This window comes from Trichoplax adhaerens, genomic scaffold, assembly GCF_000150275.1.
Source record: "Trichoplax adhaerens TRIADscaffold_8 genomic scaffold, whole genome shotgun sequence".
Classification (NCBI taxonomy): domain Eukaryota; kingdom Metazoa; phylum Placozoa; class Uniplacotomia; order Trichoplacea; family Trichoplacidae; genus Trichoplax; species Trichoplax adhaerens.
The window spans coordinates 2,814,146-2,833,144 of NW_002060950.1; the positions used below are offsets into that span (position 1 = coordinate 2,814,146).

Consider the following 18,999-nt stretch of genomic DNA (forward strand, 5'->3'; position numbering starts at 1 on the left):
GGACGTCTTTCCTTCTTTTTTTTTGAAGGAGCAGCAAGCAAATCGAAAATTTGCTCATTATAGACTTCAGCATATGATACCCAAACGGCATATTTATAGTCGTACAAATTTTCAATTTCAATCACTGTATCTTCAATGATTCTTTGATCAATCTCTCGTCCCAAAGAGCAAATTAAGCAAGAATCTATCAAAAATATATACCGATCATGGAAATATATCTTAATTCTCATACTCTTCAGGCTAGATGGGTATTATTAACCTCACTTTGGCTAGCTTAAACATAACCCTTGTCATTTTAATACATACATCGCCTTTTAATTGATATTTAAAAGTAAGTGAAATGAAAGTAGTACCTTCGTGCTGCAATGAGGATGCAGCTGAAGTTGTAGTTTGATTGGAAAGTTTAGAGGTATCCGCTAGTGAATTTTCGCAACTGGATCCACTACTGTTGTTGGTCAAGAGAGACTAAAAAATGACACAGAAAGAAATGCTATACTTGAAAAACATGAAAATTGTAACTAATACGCTTCATAACAGTTCAAGATAAACATGAAATGCTTTAGAGAGAAAGTATCAAGTCACACAGTGGGATTGCATTGTGGTTGATAAACATCTTTTAAGGTTATAACATACCCTGCCTAAAGTATAGAATTGTAATATTATGGTTGAACATACCTGTTTATGATCATGCAAGCCTAGAAGATCTAAAAGTTTGCTTTTGGTTGCTGCTTCTTCCGCTTGCTCTTTATCGTCCAGAAGAATAAAATCACTATGGTTTAACGTCTTTACAAGATGCTTGCTATACAATTGATCCCCAATAGAATTGAATAGAACATCCACCGCTCTAGGCAAGATGCCAGTATCTTTACTGCTACCGTTAATTGTGTAACTTTTACCAGAATTGGTGACGCCATAAGTGAAAATTAGAGCATTTTTACCTAATTGTAGCAAGCATCAATTAGTTCCAACTTGATTACCCTTAGTAGTAACATGATATTTTTGTTATTCTCTCTCCACTAGTCATTGAAAGACTGGTATTAGCACTATACTGATATAGTTTAAGAATTGTAAACAGATGATTTTAAGCTTTAGCTTATTATTTTTTTCGCCGCTGTTGTGCGGGTAGCGATGTCACAACAGAGTAAAACTAACTGTCATCAATAATTACTAAGTCAATAACTTGATACCGTAGTTATATTACTTGTAATGTATTGGTAAACTCTTTCATTGCAGTTAGTACTCTAAACGATTTTGTTGAGACGGAGAAAATGCATCTATACCATGAATGATTGAGTACGACAGTGCTTACCATTAGCGGACTCTTTGACGGATTGCAATACTGTCTCGTTGAAAATATCTTTCTGGCCAGTATGGGGGCCGAATATTTTGGTAAATGTGAATTTATGCTGTAGTTCGCTACAGCCACGAAATGCACTTTTAAAATTAAATGAATCTTTGGGTGCTTTGGCAGTTAACTCCTGGTCTTTATCGTCAATTTGAAAACACGTTAATTTCTCTTCACCTTGTTCTTTCTCTATACAGTTGATAGTATATTTCAATGAGTACAGTTGAAGATGATGACAATGATCAAGTGAGTTGTGCAATGTGCATAGACATAGCTTAATAAAAAATGAAACAATTCTGCCATAATTGGACAGTCCAGACTGATCTCTGCCAACAGGTGTTGACTGTGCTACTGTATACAGCAGTATTGATGGTGCTGCAAGTTTGTTTCCTGATTGACAGTATAGTTCATAACTACAGAGCTCGCCATCCTATGGTTGCACAGTCCGATTTAAAATTTCCCATCATGATGCTTTTATTAATTTCTTAAAACTTACAAAACCTTTCAATTCTACCGTTTTAATCATTGCACTGTACAATGCAAGTCTGTTCTATGGCCTAGACTTCACTTTACAATAAAACAAGTACTTTAAGCTAATTCGATAGTTGTATGGATATCAATACCTAATTGAGGTCGAACACGGAGAAAGACTTTCAATGTTTGTTCTTTATTGGTTGTATTTTCCTTTTCCTTCTTGGGATTTTCGCTGGCTTTCACAGGTGTTTCAAATTCTTCGAATAAATTTCCACGAACAATACAAGTGTCTTCCATTTCTAATACATAGAAGTAATAGACGCTATTAATTGAAGCAACGTTGGATGATGGTCTATTTCAGTTGAGTTAAGTTGCAAGCCCTGTCCCCTAGTCGTGGACTACATGCAAGGATTGAAAAGTGGATGTTTTGTAAGTGATTTTTTCCAGAGTAACATGGAGTTATTGATTTTTGCCTCTTGCTACTACTGTCAAGCTCGAGCTCGTTGTGTCCAAGAGTGAAGATGGATGCAGTCCAGACCTTGAAAAGCTCTCCTGTTACAGTGGTATACAGTCGCTACTGAAGTGTGTCAGTACTGTATATATTTTTTTTACCTTTTACAGTCAATACTGTAGGTTTGCTTTGAATATCAAACAGCAAAAGGCCAATTGTCATTCTTGTATTTTCGTAGCAACCACAATAATGTCTAGTATCTAGTGATAAAGGAATCGTTCTTCCCCTTGAAGTAGGACTAAATAAAAGTAATCTTTTCATACAGCGATCGATTGTAAGATTCTTTCTTACTGATGAGTAATGACTGAAAGAAGACTACAGGCACTATAGCGGTCTTTGGACGCTAATGTTCTAATATGATAGCAATGTTTTCTACAGTAATCTTTCCAATAAAGTCTAATGTCTAGTGGTGAAGGAATCCTTCTTCCTCTTGAAGTAGGACTAAATAAAAGTAATCTTTTCATACAGCGATCGATTGTAAGATTCTTTCCTACTGATGAGTAATGAGTGAAAGAAGACTACAGGCACTATAGTTCTCTTTCGACGCGAATGTTTTCTACAGTAATCTTTCCAAGTCATGTCTAGTGTCTAGTGGTGAAGGAATCCTTCTCTCCCTTGGAGTAGGACTCAAAATAATCTTTTCACACAGCGATTGATTGTAAGATTCTTCTTTTACTGATGGTGGATAACTGAAAAAAAGACGATAGGCGCTATAGCGGTCTTTCGACGTTATTGTAAATTGTGGTTGGCATCCTACCACCAAGAACTACTGCCTGGAGAAGAACATCACCAGTCCACTACACCTGTATCAAAGGGCCCTATTTTTTCTCCATACTACCTTACTACGCCTGTAGCAACTTACCAGCAATCGATGGCGATCTTTACTTGCTCATTCCTTCTTTACCTTACCTTGTCTTCAACTTCTCCTAATTTGTAGTGGATTGCTGGTGTTAATTGCACTAATGGCTGGTCGTTTGCTGGCAATTTCTTGCAGCAATTCTGTCAGTGAAATTGTGGCTGGGGCGCGTAGGCCAAGCGTTGTTTTTATTATGGCTTGACCAGGCGATTCAGTCTTCACTGAGTGACGTGTTGTTGCAGTCAACTGCACAAGGATCAACTTACGTTGTGGCGCACAGGTATAGGAAATTTAAAATTGCCATGTTGAAGCTGATTGGTTATAACTCGTGTCATGTGATCCAGGCTATTTTAGTCTGCTTCAGGTTTGGCTTTTGGGGATACTCATGATGCGATCAATGGCAATGAGTCAGTTTATGACTGCGCAAGTGCATAAGAATGGTTAACTCTCCACTCTCCAGTACAGTACAGTGTACATACTGTAAGTAGTAGTAGAAAAAAATACCTGCAACTTTATGCAAGTGCGCAAGTGCGTAGGAATGGTTTACTCTCGACTCCCCAGTACTGTAAGTAGTAGAAAAAATACCTGCAACTATATACAAGTGCGCAAGTGCATAGCAATGGTTTACTCTCGACTCTCCAGTACTGTACTGTAAGTAGTAGAAAAAAACACCTGCAACTCTATAGATCATAATGGTTTGAACCGAACCGAGCCTTTCTCAGGTCTAACTGTAAGTACAGTAGTTGAAAAAAATACCTGCAAGGCTGCAACTATATACAGTAGATCATAACGGTTCGAACCGAACCTTTCTCAGGTCTAAAAGTCTTACTGTACAGTATACAGTACTGTACTGTACTCATAATGCGATCAATGGAAATGAATCTGTTTATGACTGCGCAAGTGCAGAGGAATGTGTACGGTACTGTACTGGAAGTAGTAGAAGAAAATACTGCAAGGAAAACTCTCCTCGGATGGACGGACCTTACAGACTGGATAGGGCCGAAAAATGTGGAAAAATACTTACTCGTCAATAGAGATCTTCCGTCTTTGTTTTCGAAATTACTCGCATTAATTTGGATCACATTCATGATTGAAATTGACTGCTGCTAAGCAGAGCTAAGTAACAGGCAATAGAATGCCATGGAATATGGCTTCATTTAGAAAAAAATCACTCCATTCACATCCACTGTCTGCATACTAAAGTACTGTCAGAATCCAATGTTTGATACAATTTATTGACCAACTACCCTAAAAGGTCTGTCCGTCCAAAGGACTTTCCAGTCCAAGTATTCTTTTCTAGTAGTCCATGCATACAGTTTGTAGGCAGTGTTCAATGGACAACATTTTATTCTCGTAAGCATCGACTAAACAGGCACAAAAAGTATATCCCTCCCAACCTACATATTGACACAGCTGCTAGATACTTTTAGATCGATTTTTTGCCTTTACAGTCGGTGCTTAACGCCATCAATTGCCGTCTACAAACATCGCTCTAGGTAGAACTTACCGTACAGTATTTTGGAAGGCACCAGTATTCAAAATGTCCGATGTCGGTATGTCTGTACCATCGATGACATCGGACTGTCTACGATTGCTATTGGGAAGGGTTGGGGGGCTAGAGGACTTTTAACCTGGATAAGAAAAGATGTCGTCCCGGGCTATGAGAAAGATTTATGGCAGCAATATTGCCTCACTTCAATCGACTGGACCATCGGCTGATATCGATGATCATGCACAGCTTGAAGATGCTGGTAGCGATGAAGATGATCCATATAATCCACCAAGGCCTAGTGGTTTCAGTATTTTGGTATGAAATGCATAGATACAGTATTTGTCTAGGCTAGGGATAGAGTCATTCCATAGTCGTCCATGGCAAGATTGGAGAAGGCCCAATTTGTGGCCTTCTACACCCCAATCCTTAGTAGTTGGCCGAGGATAGTATCAGCCTTTATAATAATGTCATCTACAAATAGGATTAGTCACTACTTAGGATAAGAGAAGTAGTATTCTGTAAAAAGTAATTGCTTACTCTGACTACACCCAATATCTAGCATACTGTAATATGCAAGATTGCGACAGTTTACATTAAGCCTTGCTTAATCTTACCAGTACTCATTGCATGGTTGGCATCACTAGCAAATCTTATTAGCTATTCTATTCATTCATGATCTATTCTGATAATAACGTCATCAACAAATTGAATTAGTCACTACTTGTGACGAGAGAAGTGGTATTAGGCTAACGCAAAGTCATTTACTTTGACTGCAGAAATTCGAAAAAATGACTTGCTTAATCTTTACGGTACTACAGCATTTGCTATGCTTAGCGTGACTAGAGATCCTACTGATTCTACCGATTTTTTGTGCACGATACTATCAGTGGCTTTGTAACTAATTTGCATGCAGGTTAACCCTTTGCTGTAACTTTAACATACAGTAGATTAACAAACTTGAAGTTTCTGACGATTTGTTAAGCTTTACCGACACTCTACATTACTGTACTGTATACTAGACTTATCTCTAATATGAATGGGTGAATGATACTCGTATGGACCATATTAATATACTCGTAATTATTTTTGTACTCTACTCAAGATGTTCAACATGAGGATAAACTATGTTAAAATAAATGTAATACAATCTACTCTTCATCCATTCTGCTATACATGTAGATGAACGATCAGGATAGCAACTCAAATAATGAAAATAGTGGCAAAGAGCAAGAGAATTCAACCTCGATGGTAAATGATTAAAATTATGTTTCCACATCATATTCATTGTACAATAACAAAATCTAAAGGGTATATTATCAAATATCTTATACTGCTAAATTTGAACTGAAATAGTGCCATTTGTAATTTTTAATATGTAGTGAATGTATACAGTCTGTACTCATCTTTCAAAAATATAGATTTCAACTTCTTATAAAAATAGATACATTGATAATAAAACCACCACTTTTCTACACTATTTTACAATATGTATAGTATAGTATAACGTAATGTCATTATGGAATGCACGTACTTCATTTGTGATGGATGATTAGCCAGTTGACAAGATCATACCTACGACAAAATAGAAAAAAAATGATTAGCACAATACTGTATGCATAATTAGACATAATGGTAAAAGAATATTAATTAATTTTTTACCATGCATAGGTCGGAAATACAGTTAAAGGCAGCAATAAGAAGAAAAAAAAGCGTAAAAAGGCCAATAAAGCTAATAATTCTAAAAAGCAGGTTCAGCATATTGTCTCTCGCACTAAAGCATCACTCTTATTTGGAAAAATTCTTATCATAGCAACCTAAAATGCTTTCTACATGCTTGTTACTAATATCCTAATAAAATTGCATCCACTTTCTATGGCATAGCTTTCAGTTTAGCATATTGTTAATATTGTCGAATCGTATTGATTAATTCTTTTAATTCATAAATCGATGTATAATAGGATGCAAAATTAAGTGTAGAAGTAGATGAGGTTGAAGCTGCAGTTAAAGCTGTCAACGACCAACTCGGTATATTGCCCGAGCTCGAAACAGGTATCAATCTTCTCGGCATATATCAAAATACTACTTGTACTCTTTTTTTCCCTAATTGATAATCAAAATTGAATGACATTTACAAAAAAATTATAACGAACGTGACCATAAACTGACCAATCATATTTTGACCACTAGTTAAGGTCGATGATGATAGCTTCGGAAAGATAGCAATTAAAACCCAAGGCTTATTGACTGTTGAACACAGGTAAGATTTATAGAACTAGTAACAGACTATCATGTTACTTTGTGTGGTGATTTCATAGAATATGCCACGTACTTCGTAAAGCCGTGAGAAAATGAGCGAATTAACGAAAAGATCGTTAATATACTTAACCCAGTAGCACTCATTGTACATACTGTACATATATATTTAGTTGGTGGTAACTGGATTATGTTGGATTCATCGCCAGTTGCATTTTATAGCTATAAAGTAGATGGCTGATATCTATTAAAATTTCACACATGCAGACATTTAAATCCAGATAATGAAATGAGACGAAAATTTGGAACCAGTGCCGCAAAATCCATTAGGTAAGAATAAAAGAAGAGCATACCCTTAATGGAATATTTAGTTTTTGTAATTATAAGTATTCCTTTAGAACGCGAGAAAACTAAGACTATACGATATTCATTTTGTAGGAAAAAAGTCCGTAACAAGAGAACAACATATCGCTCAACATGGTAAGAATGCGTATGCAGTGATTTTGATTTCATATGCTTTCATCAAATAGAAGCTGATAAAGACATTATTTTTATATAACAAAGGCTAACCTATCCGAAAGAAACTTGGCCTCCAATGATAAAATTAGGTATGCGAATGCTAAGATTTTTGAGGTTTTCAGGTAGACCTAAAACGCACATAGATTATGTACAATTCATATCATAATGTCGATTATACGATATATACGATATATTCTTTAGGTTTAACTATGTCTCTTATTGAACATAAAAATGGGTAGGTTACATTATTATAATTTTATTTTATATATCAAATTTATAACGATAAAATAAATAAACTTGCTGGGTGTTGTGCATTACAAGGCCTAACGGTATAAATATCCATACGTTTCTTAACTACCTATTTAGAATTTATTACTTCACGTTTGAACATCAACCGGACTATCAAAAGATTCAGTTTCAGTTTCTTGACGCAGTAGATACTTATGATCCTAACGCAATTGCTGTAAGTAAAAAATCGCTATTGTACTTAACCATATTCGATAACTCTGTGACTAAAATAGTTTGTACAGCAGAGCTGCTGCTATATAATTGTACTTAAAATGCAATCGTGTATTAATTTATCAATGGTAGAAACATTATTTTTAACTATTGCTATCGAATATTACAAACTAGAAAATTTTAGATTGCTGATTATAATTTACGTATAACTTTTTTTAAAATTTAGCAAGTATTGAATATGTACCCATACCATATTGATTCACTATTACAATTGAGTGAAATTTGCAAAATTAGTGAAGATTTTCAGATGGCTGCTCAACTTATAGGTTGGTATTAGTTTACAATTCTATTGTATGATTCTTTAAGCTTGATGATACTATAACTGATTCCATCTTTTCATCGATATCATTATCCATTATATAATTTAGAGAGGGCAATGTACAGCTTTGAAAGTACTTTTCATCCTTTATTCAATTTAACACAAGCGAACTGCAGGCTAGATTATTTGAGGCCGGAAAACAGGTTTTTATCAGTACTTCATTTTGCTCTCTTTGCTTCAACTATGTGCGCAATCCGGTGACTAAAACGTTTTATTTTTAGAGCATTTTATACAACTCTTTTTCAACAAATTAAATTTGTAGGACAGAGGAGTAAGAATATTTGTAAATGTGCCTTTTAATAATGATAATTACAATATTAAATCTAATACTTTCGTATTGTGCCTAGGTTGTTACAGGACTGGACTAGAACTTTGTAAACTTTTACTAAGGTATTTCGCTTCTTTTGATAAAATAGAGGTTATCTTACTCCGCTTGTGTACAGCACAGTACTTCTTTGATTATACGCTATCAGTTTAAAACCGTTACGGTTCAACAAGTTCACTTTTACTAATTCAAATAAAGGCAACTAATAGCATGTTCACATACTTTTAGCCTTGATTCAGACACCGATCCGCTCTGCGTTTTGTTAATGATTGATTTTTATGCATTGAAATCTGAAGAATATCGTTACCTAGTTAGAATTTTTAACGAAGTTGAGGTAATCGTCTTATTCATAGCGTCTAATTATCTTTGAACAAATATACTTGTAGCCTTTATAAGAACTAGTTTGATGGATTGTCTCTGGACATTAAAAGATTAATTAACAATTTCAATTTTATCTGCAAATATACTTATACCAAATAATCGTTATTGCAGCACGACAAAAATTTGTCGCAATTGCCCAATTTTGCCTACTCGACGTCTATCGCCAAATTTTATTTAGCAGCTGAGTCTGGATCACATGATGAAGCTGATAGCCTGGTTAGTGGTGGATGCTATTGTCTTAGAGTAGTATACATACTTTGATTTGTTAATATAATGTAATGATTGTAATAACTGCGAATGTGCTTACAGTTGCAGCAAGCCCTAATGATGTTTCCTATGGTAAGTAGTACTATTTCTTCGCTCATTTATCGGATTATTCCTGTACACACTGTAGATAACAATCTTCGTTGTGAATAAACATTACAGGTTTTAATACCTTTGCTTGATAAGTGCTCAGTTAAATTTTCTCCTGACGTAGTCGAGAATCCGTTTTTTAAATCAAGTTACAGGTAATGATTTAGGTTTAACTATTATTAATGTCTCGAAATGGGATTCCTTCCTTTTTTAGTGTTATGATTCACGTACGTGTATACTGCGTATGTTGCTGATATATCGTAAATGTGCTTTATTTATTAATTTGATAATGTTGGTTAGCGAGAGTGATGGACTTCGAATTTTAGTTAATTTGTATATTGAGCGCTGCTATTCACTATGGAAAATTCCTGAGGTATATTAGTCTTTGATTATTTTAATGATATGTAAAGTGGTCGTTAATAGTAATATTTCCTAGGTCATCGATTGGTTGGCGAACAATTGTCAGGCGGTCCTTAAACGAATGAATAGTAATGATTTAGGGTCAAAGGAGCTGTCTGAAAAGTAATTGCGCGTAAAGGCCCTTAATTTAAACTCGTACTAATTTTCAATTAACAAACGGTGCACAAGATGTTGATTTACTTGTTAACCGATTAATCTTACATAGGCGAGCCCATAGATATCGGGGCATACCCCGTAATATTTGCAGACATGTAATTCTTTCAGGTATGATAGTTTCGTAATTTTGGTTTCGGTGCTTTCGTAGGCCCGGCCCCGTCGTGTGTTTTAGAAGTTTCGTACAGTAATGCTAAATTCAATATTACTTATCCTGCTAGACATTAAGAACGTTTCTGTTTCACTACCTACGGTAAGTTGTAAAACTAGAACATCGCGACATTACCACTTTCTGTATGCTGTGGATCTTTAGAATCATTATGTACGTTATTATAGAATTATTGGATGTTAATCTTTAGGACATAGCACAAACTTCTTGGACAATCTTTGATCCCGTGCCTCCTGCGGACAATGTTACTAGTTACACCCGGCCAGCAAGAACCAGGTATGAGATGAACTACGATATCGTTTATAATTTCGTTTTCTTTTTGCACACCTAACACTTTTCTGAATTATCTTGTTCGTCATGAAACAAATGACAATAGATCAGTTGATAATGAAAATGAAAGTTTGATATCTTTGTTCATGCGTTCCCTAATGCCTTCTTTCGCGTCGCAGGTACAAAATTACATTGTGTTAATGTAATTTTAAAGCTTTTCTTCAGCAGTTAAATCTACTCAAGCTTGGTAATAAATTCTAATCTGTAATAATGATGCATTTCTTTCTTGTGGTAGAGAGAACAAAATCATCAAGGCCAGCAACATGCTGCAGCCGCAGCGGAAGGTGCCATCCAACAATTACCTGCAGGGAATGAAGAGCATCTGCACAATATTTATACTACGACACTGGATTACTTCCGGCAGGCTGCTGCAGAACTGCGAGCTTTTGCAGCTAATACTGCGAATTCAGGGGGCAATCATGATGATGAAAATGACCAAAATGATGGCGAAAGTGACGAAGATGAAATCGAGGACGAAGTTAATGTTTTAGATTAAAATCATTATGAATTAACTTTGGAGTTTCATCTTGAAATCATAAGCTGTGTCTATCATTTTTAGTTCATGGTCATGCAATGCCATCAGCCTTAGAGCTACAGGATGTGAAATATTTAAATATATTTTTTCCATTTATACAAGAGTCCACATTGATTCAATTAATATAAATTTCACAAAACTTTTATTTCATGATAAGGGAATAGTACTAAAATATATGACACCAGTACAATTGTACAGTTTACATCTCCTATATATATATTAAAATACAGTACGTAACAAATATCATGTAAACTATTATAAATGATCGTCTTCTCACGCAGATAGATCTCCAGTTGAGTATTTTGTAACGTCATATGTTTCTGCCTTTATTGTTCGACCACCAAACCATCTTCCATTCAGAGCATCAATAGCATTTCCAGCTTCTATAAATTAAGATATTAACACTTATGATATAACAGTTGCTCTAATATTGGCAATAAATTAACATATGACTTACGCGATGGTGAATCAAATTCAACAAAAATTTTAACAAGAACATCCGCATTGTCTTCTTCCCCTTGACGTTCTTGATATATTATGACACGTTTCACCGTCCCGTATTTGCTACATTCTTCAGTAACCTCAGTTTCTAGATCTTCATCGATGTCCTCAACGGAGACCATATTTTTAAGGATAATAACCTGAGATTGCTGAAAATTTATTTTATAACTTAGAAATTGCCAATCCAAAATAAATATAAAAGCAGTAATAACTAATAGTATTGCTTAGTTGTACTTACTTCCTCCTTTCTAGACAATTTTTGCATCACCATATATCGTGCAGTACTACCCGAAATAGACATACTTTCTTCGTGGCTTAGACTTTGCATTTCTGGCTGGTTTATCGCATTCTCTTCCGATAATTTCTTCGCATTTGCCAAAACAGCTGCTACTTTCTCTGCTGGTGTACTTTGTGGTTCTGCTTAAATTTTAGATTAATAGGAAATTGAATTTTGAATTGTCAACATTACTATTTTCCGTAAAATATAATACCTTCTGCAACTACAGTAGTAGTTGGAGGAGGAGGAGGAGGAGGAGGAGCAGCAGCAGCAGCAAGAGTTTCTGTTACCGTAACGATAGATGTAGTGGGCACAGTAGCGACTGATGTAAGAACAGTGGTTGTTGGTGTTACAGCTACTACGCCAGTTGGAACCGTTGGCAAGACAGTTGTAACACTGTTTATACTGGTGACACCCACTAAATTCGTTGCTATTAAAGGATTTGCTGCCAAAGTCGCAGTAGGAACTTTAAAAGTAAAAAGTTATAGTTAAAGAAAACGAGACTTGCAACACATAAGTATTATCGAAAAATAATCATAAATACTCGAAATTCCGGTGTCCTGTGATTGTATCTTAGCGGAAACGGCCGCAGCAGCGAGTGCTGCAGCTGGAGGTAAAGTGTTCGGTTGTGCAGTAGCCGTAGGAGGTGTCACTGCCTGTCAATTTAAGTATAACAGTCGTATAAATATTACCTGTACAATATCCTAGAAAAGCTGATCTAGACTTACCCGTCCAACTCTTAAATATTGTCCTCCAAGATCAAACATGTTCATAGAAGCAATAGCATCCATTGCTGATTGTAGACCGTCTAACTCAATATAACAATAACCTCTAAAGTAAAATAAACAATTAATTTGTTAGCATACTTGATATATGTATAATTTGCTTAAGAATTTAAACTACACTACAAATTTCAATTAGCAACATAGGACTATATAGCCATTTGCACTTTCTGCATTGCCCGTAACATATACAGTTGAATTCTCCTATAACAGGTTTACTCTAAGCTTACAGACCTGTGTTTACCGGTAATATTGTCTAAAGGCATCGTGCAAGATTTAATTTTTCCAAATGCTTCGAAAACGCTAAAAAAGGGTTACAACGGCAAAAACAGGAGTTGGTAATGTTAACTGATCCGTATTATTATATTCATTTAAAATACCTTTTGATATCTGATTCCGAAAGATCTGGATGCACAGATGCAACATAAATGCGCGCATAGTTTTTAGCTTCTTCTTCAATCTGTTGGATAAGGGGGCCAGCTTGAGGCATTTGGGTCGGCCTTCCAACCTGAAATATTTGTAGCAGAAGATAGTGCCCAATAATATCAGTATTGAAAATTATAAAATCTAGAATTTATCACAATTTCATGAACAAACTTTTATATTTCTGCCTCCCATAAGTTGGCCATTCATTTGTTCTAGAGCTAACTGTGCAGCTTCTGGAGTTTCAAATTCAATGAAAGCAAAACCCTAAAATTTATTTAACCACGCGATAAAATAAATGACATTTTATTACCAATGGTGCCTTATTTTATGTTAACAAAAAGACAATCAAACCTTATGTTTCATCGTAACTGTATCCCACGAAAGATTAATGTTTTTAATTGGACCGAAAGGACTAAAGGTTTGCTTGATATGATCTTCACGTAAATCAAAGCTGATGCTTCCTACATATATTCTGTACGAATTTATAGGTATAAAGTTAATGAAATGAATACGACGTAACCATCCTTTAAAATCATACCTGCACATTAATGCTAACGCTCTTTGTTGTTGTGCGGCAACTTGCAAAGCAGAAACCTAATATTGATATAAATTAGTGTCTCTTCATAATATAACGATAACCGAATAAGTAAAATTAGATATGTTACTACATATTTCACGATACCAAAAGCAATAATAATTTATACAATCACTACGGAACAATTTATAAAATTGTAAGATAAAAAATAATTTACTTGTTGTTGTTGAACAGTAGCTTGCTTTGTTAGGAGCTGCATTAAAGTAAAATGTTAAAAATTAGTAAACAGTAATCTGATGTTAGATACTATGCTACGTCAAGTTTATTGCCGATGTACCGACTGAACAGATTGTTCAACAGCATAGCGTTTGGCTTTGCGTAAGGCTTCTTCTTGGACATCATTTAGTGTCGGTAACTTTGACGCAGCCAGTATATGCTTTGCTACGGTTGAAGCATCATGAACTGAGGCACCAGGACCAGCTAGCAATTCCCCGGTTTGAATGACTTCTGCACTGGTAGACTGATCTTTATCTAAATGTTAGATTTGTAGCAAGAAATTTCAGTTGATATTGAAACAGTTGTGTAGCACACTAATCAGTAATTGCTGCTTGTACAGCTCTGCGTGATCAGTAAACGGTTTATACAGAATGATATATTATAGATCAGTTTAAAACACACCAGGCTTTAACTTCATACTGTCATCGTTCAACTCTACAGTTACATAAAGAGAAATAAACATCTGTAAAATCTATCAATAATACATGAATCTTTCACGTCCTGGTATCTCAGCAAATTTAACTGTAAAAGATATTTTTTCACACACGATTAGTAGTAAGGTGCTGTGCATGGATAAGAAACACTATTAAAATATATAGTGCTTTCATATCAGGATATGCCTATATAGAATAAGATGCATGCTTACTGATTGACCGGTGTCTGGTAAATTTGATAATTAAGCAACTGTACCTAGTAAACGTTATTGCATTGTTAATAGCCTCACCATGAAACTCATATTATGACGGATATAGTCAATTCTACTAAGGTATAATCAGTTCCTACTAAAGAAATAACTATTGCTCCAAACTGTAAGTAGGTACACTACTGTAAATCTAACAATTGGTATACCGATTTTAATGGCACTACAACTTGTACGATAGATTAAATATTTAATTTTACACCTGTAGATAACGTAATTTATGTCCAGATCAAACTTCAAATTGATTCAGCCTTGAAGAAACAACATTACAGTGAAATAACAATGTAACTATAAACAATTATCAATTACATGAAAATTTCAATCAATACACTGCAATACGTAATTTCTTCTTCCTATCACACTTCTGATAGACATGATTACATCGTTCGGGGAGTTACTATGCGAATTATTATCAGAAGAGAAATACAGAAAGAAAGAAAGAGCAAATACGAAGAAAATAGCTGTTAATGATGGCTATATCATCGCAAACCATTTACTATACAGAATCAATATTCACAAGCAATGTGTCAAATAATTCGCAATCAGCAATCGGTGAAAGCGTCCTACGTAATTGTACTGTAAGTAACAAGTGTAAGCATACGCGTATATACGGTAGTACCCGAAGTATAACGAACGTGAGTTCCACTACTGTAATAATAGCTAAAGTATGCGCGTAAAAACTGTGTTTTTAGACATCAGAAGGTGTACATACTCGTACAAGTTGATCCACTTTATAGTATGCTATTAAAATGATTTTTTTGATAGTGCATTGTACTGTAACAAGTGAGTTTCTTTTGCACTTTGTGAAAGCCTTTTAAAATTGCTTCCATCAATCTATATGTATAATGTACATATCCATCTTAATTCTAATGATAGGTTTGATTGCAGTATCATCATTGGGAAAAAATTTCAGTAAATAATATCACACAAGCAATAGTTTCAATTTTAGTATATGCGTATTACTCCAAGAGCGTAAATTTGATCAGCAAGTAATGGTAATTCATAACCGATCAGACGCTAACAGGGCAACGTAGACTGAATGATTCTATTCAGATCATCAGACATGCATAAGTTACAATTTTGATCATTACAATAGCAACAATAGTTGTTAGGGCAGGCAAATTGGATCCAAATATGACTGAAAATGTAGAACGCAAGTGTAGCCAACTAGCCATTCCATCAATCTACTCTACTCGTTGCGCCACTACACTCTATTATTAAGAGCTAACTTGTTAATACTAACTAGTTTACAGCAAATGAACGCTGATTAACCTCTTAATACACTTTGCAACGCAGTATTTTTATGTAATATCATGTGATAGAAGAATTGTAAAGCTACAGCTATATACCAGTAGACGATGCAATATCCCAGCCTCGTTTCCTTCTTCGTTGTCTTCGATTGGCCTGAGCAGACTCATCATCTCCGTTGTCTGCGTCGTTTCTTCCAGCTGTATCGCTGTCGTCTTGTACCGTTGGATCCCTGTTTTCGTCGTCGACACTCTACCAAGGTAAATAATTATTTAAAATATCACATAAAAGTCTTTTATCCAAGCTTAACTTCATAAGCTCAATTTTCTGTACTATAATATCAAGTTTACCAACTTGATCGGGGCATTATTATTATTATTTTAAGTTGATCCTGGACAAAGGTAGACTATCATACAGTAAGTTCTATTGTGCGTCAAACACTCAAATTATCCGCTAGAAGCTACTCAAACACGATTTTCCTAACTTAATACGACACCAACATTGAAGCATGTACAAAAATACATTTTACACAATCACAGTTTACTATAATATGTATCTGCTAAAGGTCCATTACGGTTGGTGATTACTGCAGTTCGTCATTCATGATGCTAATATAAATCATTCATCTTTCACTTTCTTTCCTACGGTGCAAGAGTTGTTTTAACTTTTGCCATCACTCCATTTGTCTTTTTGAAGTTTGCGTCTAGCCAATATTAATACATGTGTGTCAAGGCTTAGTAATATAACTTTGATCTGGAACAGCGCTTTCTGTTCCTACCTGGCTGTCTACGCATACTGTTATTTCAGCTCAGTATTTTGTATGATTATCTCAATGTCAGAGAAGCAAGATTCTTATACGTTCAAGGTATACTAATACTGTACTGTTATAGAAGTTCCTTCTTTACTTAATGAAAGCAAAATAAGACTAGATGAATTCATCTCAGGGCTTAGTAATGTAACTTTGATGTGGAATAGCACTTTCTGTTGCTACCTGGCTGTCTACGCAAACTCGTATTTCAGCTGTGTATTTTGTATGATTATCTGCATGACAGTGAAAAAGGGCTCGATTCTAATACGTTCAAGGTATACTAATACTGTACTATTATACAAGTTTCTTCTTTAATGAAAGCAAAATAAGACTTGATGAATTCATCTCAGGGCTTAGTAATGTAACTTTGATGTGGAATAGCACTTTCTGTTGCTACCTGGCTGTCTACGCAAACTCGTATTTCAGCTGTGTATTTTGTATGATTATCTGCATGGCAGTGAAAAAGGGCTCGATTCTAATACGTTCAAGGTATACCAATACTGTACTATTATACAAGTTTCTTCTTTAATGAAAGCAAAATAAGACTTGATGAATTCATCTCAGGGCTTAGTAATGTAACTTTGATGTGGAATAGCACTTTCTGTTGGTACCTGGCTGTCTACGCAAACTCGTATTTCAGCTGTGTATTTTGTATGATTATTTGCATGGCAGTGAAAAAGGGCTCGATTCTAATACGTTCAAGGTATACTAATACTGTACTATTATACAAGTTTCTTTTTGAAGTAAAGTAAGACTTGATGAATTCATCCAGCAGCATGTATACTTGGAATAAAATGTGTGGATATCGTCCTTTTCACCGTTTTATTTCCTAGAGACAGCGAAGAGTATTGGAAGTATATAGAGTAAACTGACCATGTTGACTGTTGCAAGAATGGTGTTTCACCTTATTCACTGAGCTGAACGCGCGTTGACAAGTTAGTTTATGTCTATTAGCTCAATACCCAGTTTTCTTTGAGTAAAGAAAGTTTGTAAACTAGAAAACTACGTTGTACTACGGTTCTATCTCATCTCCCAACCAGGAAATGCAGCACCATGTCTGTCGTCGTTTAACTAACTACAACTAAAACGGTCCGACTGCATGGTTGGAATATGTCCCGTTGGAAAAATTCAACTGACAGCGTCAACTCGAACTTCTTTTCCTTTGCTTTTTGCCTAACTCTAAAGTCAATGTATGGTCATAGAAGAGTAATAATTACCTGTTCTTGATCATTCTGTGAGATTTTGACAGGATCACTTTCTACTTCAATGTCCATGTCCATGATTGAAAATGGAGTCCGTGTATTGGCAATGGCTTTCCTACTGTACGTCTTGCAGTCACCGTAGGTCAGTACTGTCCTGTCCCATACTTAACTCCAAACTACAGTAGTTGAACTGACGTTTTGGGGGGGGGGGAAACTTTTTGGTACTACCATTATAAATTTGCGGCCAATTTGAACAATGAACTTGATCATGTCATGTCGCCCGCGTGCGGGTGAAGCGATACATTACACTCTTACCTAGATTGAAGCGATACATTACACTCTTACCTAGATTGAAGCGATACAGTACACTCTCGCCTAGAGTGAAGCGTTACAGTACACTCTTACCTAGAGTGAAGCGATACAGTACAGTCTTACCTAAGTACAGTAGAGGTGAAGCGATACTCTTACCTACAGTACAGTACAGTACAGTACACTCTTACCTAGAGTGAAGCCATGCCGTACTGTACAGTACAGTACACACTCTTCTTACCTACAGTACAGTACAGTATAGTGAAGCGATACAGTACTGTAGGTCGATGGACTTTTTTATACTGTACTGTACTGTACTGTACAATGTACATCCTCAATTCCTCATTGTTCCTACATTGTTCAAATTGGTCCCAAATTTGTAATGGTAGTATTGAAAAGGTCTCCCCCCCCAAAAAGGTAGGAACTGTAACCCTCTTTTTTAAGTACTGTAGTGCATATACTATACTGTATCGCTTCAGTCGCACGCGGGCGACATAACATGATTCAGTTCATGATTCAAATTGGTCCCAAATTTGTAATGGTAGTACCGAAAAGGTCCCCCAAAATGTAGGAACTGTACTGTACACTGTACAGTACGGTCAGTACCCCTCTTTTTTAGGTACAGTACTGTAGTGCATACTGTATACTGTACAGTATTGTACTGCACTGTATTGCTTCACTCTAGGTAAGACTCACTCCGTAAGAGCGTACTGTAACTGTATCGCTTCACTCTAGGTAAGAAGAGTGTACTGTACTGTACTATACTGTACTGTAGAGCTCCTGTACTATACTGTACTGTACACTGTACTGTACAGTGTACAGTACTGTATTGCCAGTCCAGTACAGTGTACGGTACTGTAGGACTACAGTCTACTGCACTGTAGACAGAGAAGTACTGAACTAGTCAGTACCCCTAAGCAAGCCCTGCGTAAAAATAATAATGGCGCTTTGCCTTGAACGCCTGCCACAGAGTCCCTCAG

General features: G+C 35.7%; 2 protein-coding genes across 2 annotated transcripts; one reads left to right on the forward strand and one right to left on the reverse strand.

Annotated features, from left to right (window-relative positions):
• Window positions 1-4,831: 4,831 nt before the first annotated feature.
• TRIADDRAFT_58748 (uncharacterized protein) lies at window positions 4,832-10,916 on the forward strand (the record flags this gene model as incomplete). Its single annotated transcript, XM_002114638.1, has 25 exons — window positions 4,832-4,993; window positions 5,858-5,926; window positions 6,347-6,427; window positions 6,637-6,727; window positions 6,866-6,935; window positions 7,199-7,261; window positions 7,370-7,411; window positions 7,496-7,539; window positions 7,652-7,685; window positions 7,817-7,913; window positions 8,136-8,235; window positions 8,338-8,431; window positions 8,510-8,559; window positions 8,636-8,678; window positions 8,842-8,947; window positions 9,106-9,210; window positions 9,304-9,333; window positions 9,421-9,503; window positions 9,649-9,721; window positions 9,785-9,870; window positions 9,974-10,032; window positions 10,143-10,174; window positions 10,281-10,366; window positions 10,467-10,539; window positions 10,656-10,916. The coding sequence occupies 25 exons, from the start codon at window positions 4,832-4,834 to the stop codon at window positions 10,914-10,916; spliced, it is 2,034 nt and encodes a 677-aa protein (XP_002114674.1).
• A 167-nt stretch (window positions 10,917-11,083) lies between these two features.
• TRIADDRAFT_64128 (uncharacterized protein) lies at window positions 11,084-17,788 on the reverse strand (the record flags this gene model as incomplete). The annotated part of the gene is made up of 15 exons (XM_002114806.1): window positions 11,084-11,338; window positions 11,413-11,605; window positions 11,695-11,876; window positions 11,948-12,199; window positions 12,278-12,389; window positions 12,462-12,564; window positions 12,750-12,818; window positions 12,896-13,023; window positions 13,113-13,205; window positions 13,293-13,413; window positions 13,480-13,535; window positions 13,694-13,729; window positions 13,814-14,007; window positions 15,802-15,952; window positions 17,726-17,788. The coding sequence occupies 15 exons, from the start codon at window positions 17,786-17,788 to the stop codon at window positions 11,229-11,231; spliced, it is 1,863 nt and encodes a 620-aa protein (XP_002114842.1). The 3' UTR covers window positions 11,084-11,228.
• Window positions 17,789-18,999: the final 1,211 nt, after the last annotated feature.